The 8,852-nt window shown below is 35.2% G+C and overlaps 1 protein-coding gene across 1 annotated transcript in view; it reads right to left on the bottom strand.

Annotated features, from left to right (window-relative positions):
* LOC128526728 (membrane-spanning 4-domains subfamily A member 4A-like) overlaps positions 1 to 7,211 on the bottom strand; it is a 32,720-nt gene extending 25,509 nt beyond the window's left edge. Inside the window, exons 1-2 of the mRNA XM_053498862.1 lie at positions 7,123 to 7,211; positions 4,910 to 5,097 (exon numbers count right to left, since the gene is read on the bottom strand). Coding sequence (XP_053354837.1) covers positions 4,910 to 5,071 — 162 coding nt within the window. The 5' untranslated portion in view covers positions 5,072 to 5,097; positions 7,123 to 7,211. The remainder of the gene's footprint in view (positions 1 to 4,909; positions 5,098 to 7,122) is intronic.
* Between the last annotated feature and the right edge of the window lie 1,641 nt (positions 7,212 to 8,852).

The following is an 8,852-nucleotide window of genomic DNA, read 5'->3' on the forward strand; positions in this document are numbered from 1 at the left end:
GCATACAAGTTGTAGTGTATTCTATACATGCTTGTCCAAAGGTGAACAACAAGACATGTAATCCACAATTTGTGCAATGAAAGAACAATAGTAATTTTTTTCAAAAAAGCGAACATAGGAAAATATTGTACAATCTGTCCAACATGATCAGAACAAATTGTGGATTTCTTGTCTGGATAGACACCTTTTGAACAAGCATATTTCATATTTTACTTATTAAATACACTATAATGTGTGTGCTACCTAACATCTCATTTAAATGTAGAAAAGCTGTGAGTTGAGAAACTATGCTTAAGGACTGCCCCCTCTTATTTTTTATTTATTTATTTTTTTATGAGGACGTATATGGTGATTTTTTATTTAAAAGTTATGCATTTAAATGTTTTTGGAATATACACACTCCTGTGTTGGGGTTGGTCTATTTTATGCTTTTGGTTTGTTGTTTGGGCAGTTTTTAATTTAAATACTAAGATATTGAGAGGTGAGAGTCATTTGATAGATTTACAACACTGAATGTTTTTTTTTTTTTGTGTGTGTGTGTGTGTGTGTGTGTGTGTATAAAACACTTGCTTCCTAAAACTTGTTTTTTAGGTTCTAAATGTTTATTGCAATCTTTTCTTTTTTTTTTTTAAGTTTCTAACATGTTTATTGCAATCGCCTTATGGGGCCTGCTTGTTTTGAAATTTCCTCTGTCAAAAAGCCTTTGAAATACCCTTTTTGTTGTTGTATAAATGGTTCTTAAAGGAACACAGTACAGTTATATGATTCAAGGTATGCTGATTATGTAGCATCTGTTTTGTGGTTGTAGAGCCAAAAGGCAGAGTGTTCGGTGGAGTCCCATGTTAAGTGTCCAGATGACTGAATATAGTCCTTCTGTTGCAAGAACTGTTTTGTTTGTCATGTTATTGTGATGTTACACATTTTGGTCGTGTCATCTTAGAGTTAAAACAAAGTATGCTGCTGATTTCAACTTTATAGTGTAAGACGTGATTGACCTAGATAGGTTTACACTATCTACAGATAGATACCCAGTAGTGTTTTTTTTTTTTTTTACTAAACCACTGTTGTTTCAATATATGGTAAATAAATACACATAATGACAGCTAGAATAGGCTCCAACCCCTGATAACCTGAACAGGATAAGCAGTTCAGATAGTGGATGAAAATATTAGATTAACAAGAAAGTCATGTTTGTTTAACATAAGATTTTTTTATATATATTTAGCTTAAATCTTGTTATTTATATTAACATGTTTTGTTAATAAAAACTTAGTACATTTATCAAACATTAGTAATTTGAAGCAAACATAATTTAAATATGTGCAACTGATGTACAAAATTCTCATATAAATCCAACAGACTTTTTTTTTTTTTTTTTCTTCAGTGTAACACATGTCCTGTGGCGCAACACAGGCAGAAGGATGCCTAACACACGTCCGGTGGCGAAACACAGGCAGAAGGGCACCTAACACGCGTCTGGTGGCGAAACACAGGCAGAAGGACGCCTAGCACACGTCCGGTGGCGAAACACAGGCAGAAGGGCGCCTAACACGCGTCCGGTGGCGAAACACAGGCAGAAGGACGCCTAACACACGTCCGGTGGCGAAACACAGGCAGAAGGACGCCTAACGCACGTCCGGTGGCGAAACACGTAACAGGACACACAAACAGGACACAACAAGACGAGACGGGAGACAAGTAGAGACAAGGAGAGATGAGAGACAAGGAGAGAGACGGGACTAGGGCTAAAGACATGGCAATCAGCTAGGCATGGCTTTTAGCTAAACATGTTAAGGGCACTTAACCATGGCAGTCAGCTACACATTCACCTAGCTAAGCATGTCTTTAGCCCAACATGCACTAAGCGACACTTACCTAATAGCTCAACACACACTAAAGAATTAGGACACAGAAGTGGAGGATACCCAGTGGCTAGGCTAGGGGACACTCAAAGGCTAGGCTCACTGGGAAACTAGGGAGGCAGAAAACACAGAAAAGCTAGAGACACAAAGGGGCTATGGCTAGAAGCATGCTAGTTAGCTCAACATAGATTTTAGCTAAACACACTTCTAGCCAAACACACACCTAGCTACTTACCTGACTCTAGCTAAACACACAAGAAAACAGGGGGACAATAACTAACATACTCACAACACCACACATGACATGACTGAATCAGCTCCACAGACACACAGAACATATACAGATAACATTGCCAATATGAGAGCCCAAGTCAACAGAACTTAAATCAAAATATAAACTAAACACAAAACAAAATGCCCACACAAATGATAGTAGTATTAACTAATAATGCTCGACCCAACGAGTTTGATTATTTTTTAAAGAAACACGCACAAATTAATTCTGCATCACTTTAAATAAGTATATCACTTATAGCTTACTTTTTGTATACAGATATTGACTAGGTATCATAAAATAGTTTGTTTTTCTCTTTTTACTTGGTTTTCTTTTAGTTTTACCTTTTCTGTGGTTTCCCAAGGGAATTATTATTATTTGGACAGGTGCGCACATCCATCAAGTTTATTGGTGATATCCGATGGTTCCTGTTTAATCCAAAATCAGTAATACACTGTAAAAAATAAATTGTACATTTTACAGTAAAAAAAAAAAACAGCAGCTGCGGTTGCCAGAAGTTTATCGTAAATAATATGGTAGCAATGTTTTTGGTTATATGGGATTGCACTCATTATATTGTATATTTTACAGATTTTAATTGGTTATTTTACAGTTTATAACTGTCTAATTATCATGTTTATGTTGTTATAAAAACAGTTTATTCCCGTCAAATTCCAGTGTTTACATTGTAACAAATAGAGATCATAACCATGTTTTTTACAGCTCAGAACTGTCTAATTTAAATATTTATTTTGTAACATTAATGCTTTTTTGAGCCTGGGCGGGAATCGAACCCAGACCCTGGAAGTGGAAGGCGACAATGCTAACCACTACACCACCATGCTTGCTACGCAATTGCTGTCATTGTTGGACTATTTTTTATTATGAATAACCAGTGAATTTATTTAGCAATTCTGTGAAAGCATAATTTTATTACACTAGCTGGGAGCTAAAAAAGATTAGAGTTACATTGCTAAGCATTAGGATTTTACTGTTAAGGAACTATTAAGAGTACTTTTATACTAATTGATGAATACAAACCTAAATCAAATGATCAAAACCCATCAAAATTTATTCAAGACTTGGACATCAGCATGGTCCAATGTATTTTTTTTTATTAGGTCAGCAAAACAATATTTAAATTCTCAAAATCAAATATACAAATGTCAGGGTGGACATCTTTAAGCATTTTGGGCAGACAATCTAAGCATATAATTTTATAGAAGGACTTTTAGTATGACTTTACACAAAAAAAATGATTTTATCACACACATGTTAAAATAGTTTATGTCCTCTGTCCTGCATTGTGGTTTTTAAGTGCACACTGCACTGGGGTGTTGAATATGTTCATGTATTTTGTAATGGTCATCTGGTGGGCAGTGCCCTGCTGGCATGCGGGCACAGGCTGGTGAGCAGTGGCAGCGGGCAAAGTGGCGCGTGCTAGCGGCTGTTTTTGCCACAGTGATCAAAGGGCCGAATACCATTCACGACTTTAAAGTCCTTGGTTAATGTATATTAGATGGCTATAAACCGTAAAAAAAAAAACTATTAAAATCCTTAAAATATACAGTATAATGAGTGCAATCCCGTACAACCAATAATGTTGCTACCGTATTGTTTATGGTAAATTTCTGGCAAATTTTTTTTTTTTTTTACCATAAAATGTACGGTTTATTTTTTACAGAGCAGATATTTTTTCTGATTTTTAAACTCTATTAACAAAGGTTTAGTAAAATATAAACTGATGCTTCAGTATATTAGTAACAAATACCTTCTCTGAGAGTTTATATGTTACATCCATAACAAGTTTTTGTGTTAATAAAAGATTTTGTGGTTTTATTCTGTAGCATTTATACGGTATCTTACTTTTAAAATTACGGACAGTTTTTTACAGTGTTTGGTCAGGATAAACTGTAACATTAAATTCAGTTTTATTTATATTGTGCTTTTTATAATGGTTACTATCACATTGATTGTTAATAAACAATTAGCTATGAAGGAAAATGACTGGACTTTGAAAAAAATGGAAAAAATATATATTAAATTAGCGCAAGAAGCGATGCACCCATCATGCGTAGTGGCCACTGTACAAGCCTCTGGAGGCAGTTTCATTTGGTCAAATCTAGGCTCAACATTGTTATGTGGCAATAAAATAAAGTCAGCTCATGACCTGAATGTACTGAATGACCAGGTTATCACATCTATGGAGTTTTTCTTCCTAGATGTACCAGCAATATTCCAGGACTCATTCTTAAAGAGTCATTCTGACAGCATGAGAAATAATTTTTACACATGAATTGGCCACCAAAAAGTCCTTAATTGCTTCAAAAGTCTTGAGTATGTGCTGGAGAACTTTAAAGAACAGTATTACTCTCCCAATTATCAACACAAGGTTTTGGCCAATAATTAAGGCAACCCTGGATGGAAATAAGTGTTGTGATATTGCATAAGGCTGTTGAAGCAAAGACAGGGTGAATGGACAAAATGGTAATCGCCCTATGTTTATACATACAGTTTATTACAATTCCACGCGAACCATGTTATTACTGTATTTATGTTTATTTGTGTATTAATTTGTTTGATTTTAAGTGAAATGATATGAAAAACACCAAGACTAACATAAAGTAAAAATCTTAAATTAATGCTTTATGATTACTGTTTCATATTTCATCATTATGTAAAGAACATCTTTAAATGCCATATTTAAAAGCCAAATACCTAAACTTCATAAATATATTTTCTTTTGACTCTGTGATGTAATAGTGTAACTTACTCCCAGTGCTTTGGGTTCTCCTTTCAGGAATTCCTGCAGCTGACTTTGAGTCTGAGATGAATTTTGTTCTGTTGCAACTGAAACTGTTGATGAGGGAACAACTTGAGTGACGATGCTGTAGCCACTTCTCGCATTAGTGAGCGGTATATGAACATTAGCCATCTTTAAAGCTTCTTTGGATTTTCAATCTGTGGACAAAAAAAGCTATCAGCGTTTGCTATTAACATGTTGGTATAATGTAGGAAGAAATGTCAGTACAAAGGATAAAATCACAAAAATAATGTTTCTAGAATTTGTGCAATTTCACCCATAATCCAAGATTGACCACTTGTGCCATCAGTGGAGTCATGAAGCGAAGAAAAGAAACTGTACAGCACTGTGCGTGTTGTAAACGTCACTTTTTATAACAGCGGGGACGGGATGGGGGAGTGTAGTTCAAAAAAGACAAGTGGCTATAAACCTCAAACTAGGTGTTTTTAATTGAAGGGACACCTTTGCTTGATATCAAAGTGGTCGCTTAAATATGGTGTGCCGAGGGAAAATATAGTTTAGAGCCAAGAATAACGTTCATCATTAAACCTTTATTGGCCTCTTTCAGCATCACAAAATTATAGTAAAAAAGAAGGGTAAAAGCGTTATTTTTTTGTTCAATTTATGGCATAACAAGTAACTATGCATCAATGTTCACTGAAAAAATGTTCGCATTGTTTTCATTTTCCAAGAGAGACTTTGTTAACATGTTTTCAATTTAAAAAATTACCAAAATCTGTGATTTATCAAGGAGTGCCCAAACTTTTGCATAAGACTGTATATTGTATATTATTATATCCACTCACTGAATGTCCACAGGAACCACTGTAGTGGACTCCAAGCACCCTCTTTTTTTAAAATGTTTACAGCATTCAATTGTTTTACTGCAGCTGCTGTAACAGTCTCATCACTCTACTGACCATGAAGTCTTCTGTAAATCTCAATCGCTCTTAAACTTTCATTAATTAGAAACTTCATCACACGTCCCAAACCCCATTACTATATTAGGGTTCAATTACAAGACTTGAACCCTATTAAAATGAAGCCAATAAACAGAGGTGGAAAGTAATGAAATACATTTACTCGCGTTACTGTAATTGAGTAGATTTTTTGTGTACTTCTACTTTTTAAAGTAGTTTTTACAATCTGTAATTTTACTTTTACTTAAGTATGTTTTGTTTAAAATATTGTACTTCACTACATTTTAAATCGTATTCACTACTGAGTAAAAAATAAATAAATGAAAATTGAAAATAATACAAAAAATACAACGGGGAACGAAAAAAAAAAATTGCACCCCGGAAACCACTGCACTGATTGATTGATGGAGAACAAACGCAATAAATTCACAAGAACGATGAGACGGACAAAACAGATGCCAGTGATGCAGACACAGCTGAAAGTGAAATGCCAACAAATTCTTATGAAGCAAACTTCTGGTCATTTTTAAGCGACGAATTTGATTTCAAGCACAACAAAGAGAACAGATTTATTATGCAAGGGTGTTCCATCCCCCATCCCACCCCTGCTGTTTAAAAAAAATGTAACTCAGTTACTTTTACTCTGAGTAAATTTTTAATAAGCTACTTTTTACTTTTACCTGAGTAGATTTTTATAAGGGTAACTTTACTTGTATTTCAGTAAAAGTTCACTAAAGTAACAGTACTTTTACTTAAGTACAAAATAACTTCACAACTTTAAAGCAGACATGCTTTATATCCACGAGAGCACTTTGGATAGATTTACCTGTTTTCAGGCAAAACAGAAAAACATCAATTTAAAATTTTATGTTATGATTTTAAAACACAATAAAATCTTTTTTCTCAGTTAAAATATGAAGGGCATTTAATTGTAACAACTTTTAAACTTTTACTTAAGAACAATTTTTTTTTCTCTGTATACATTAAATTTTAACACATCACTTTAACTTTCACTTAAGTATCATTTCTTAGAATTTTGTCCACTTCTGAAAACAATCTTTGTATTTACTCTGAAGATGACATGAGAGGTAAATCTACAAAGTAAAATGGTCCATAATCACCCAATTTGCAAGGCAAATCTACAAAAGGGAACCAGCATTTTCATGCCGTAATCACACTTTAAAACAAACACTGGGATCATTACTTGTCTGTTATAAAACGAAAAGCAGTTATTTTAATAAAGACAAAAATACTTTTTTTTACCTGATGTCTTTTTAACAGTGCAGTGTCTCTTTATCTCTGTAGGTGGTAATACATGCTTTGCTTTTCCCCTTTGCTCTGTGTATTATTTGCACCTCCTGAAAGCTTGCTTATAATTCAAATAACTGAAAAGACAGTAACAGGAAAGTCTGTGGGTGGGGGGGGGGGGTGATTGGCGTGGTGCAACAGAGGTGATGTCTGTACATGCTGCACTTCTCAAGAAAAAGATGAATAGCATAGCTGAAGTATTCCTATCAGCACAGTATAAATACAGTTAGTGTAATTAAGGTTAAACAGCCAATAGACAAAGAAGAAGGAGGGTTTAATATGAGTAACATCCAATTCTTAATCCATAGGGTTTAATAGAATATTGTCCGTTGCAGCTATAACAGCTTCAACTCTATTGAGAAGGCTTTCCACAAGGTTAAGGAGTGTGATTATGGGAATTTGTGCCCATTCTTCCACCAGACTCACTCATCCATGTCTTTTATAGACATTGCTTTGTGCAATGGTGCACAGTCATGTTGGAACTGGTGTGGGGTTGTTTTTCAGGAGTTGGGCTCGGCCCCCTACTTTTAGTGCAATAAACTCTTAATGCTTGTGAAATACTTGTTGTCCCTGAAGAGTTGAAACTGTTTTAGCTACAAAGGCTGAGCCAACATCATATTAAACCCTATGGATTCACAATTGGATGTTACTCAAGTTCATAAGCATGTGAAGCCAGGCAAAGGAATACTTTTAGCAATATAGTGTATATACACACAACACTCACACACTATAAGCAATTTGGAAAAAACAAATGGCCTAATTGACTTTTTTTTTAAACATTTAAACTCCATACACACAGACCCAAAGGCCAACAGACTCAAACCCTCCAACCTGGAGGGGCAAGGTCACAGTGCTAACCACTACACAATGATGCTGCCTCTATTTTAATAATACCATTACACTGCCAGAAGTAGTGTTTCTTTCAGTGGAAAGATGGAAAGACAGAAGAAAGAAAGATAATTTAAAAAGGGGGACTAAAAAGATATGATTTGTTGAAAGAGAAATAGCAATCAAAGAAAGCATATTAAAGCACATTACAAAATTCTGGAATTGGGTTAAGAACTATCTATAGTGGTCATGCTGATATTTAAGAATGCTTTGGTCCAATTTGCAAACCTCTTTACTCCTTAGGGTATTATAACTTAATACACTACCCCATGGTCATCTATTTTCCACTTACAATGGCTACTAGGAGTGTTAAAACTGGGAAAAAATATGACACTGCGACCGCTCTAACATGCTATTTCTGCACTGTTAGATAATCACATGATGCATTAGCGGCTTAATTTAAATCCTTGTTTAGTTTGTTGGAAAATAAACTTGACCAAATTTAGGCCAAAGTGGGCGGCCATGACCAGCGCCTTCATAAGAACTATAAGTTAACGCCCAAAGTCGTGGACCTAGAAGGCAGCAGCAGGAGACAACGTCTGCATATCCTAGGTCTTCCAGAAGCTACTGAAGGTGGACTTTATACCGTGTTCTTTTTCAAAGTTTTGTTTTAGGTGTTTGGGAGTGAAACATTGCCATCCCCGCCTGAGATTGACAGAGTCCACCGTATACAGTACCTGCATTCAAACCCGCTTCAGACCTCGGCTGGTCATTCTCTGTGTACAGAGATGCACCCGCTGAGAAACCTAAAAGAGCTTTGGTTATAGGAGACTCTATACTGAGACATGTGAAATTAA

Source organism: Clarias gariepinus, chromosome 6 (genome assembly GCF_024256425.1).
Source record: "Clarias gariepinus isolate MV-2021 ecotype Netherlands chromosome 6, CGAR_prim_01v2, whole genome shotgun sequence".
NCBI classification, from domain to species: domain Eukaryota; kingdom Metazoa; phylum Chordata; class Actinopteri; order Siluriformes; family Clariidae; genus Clarias; species Clarias gariepinus.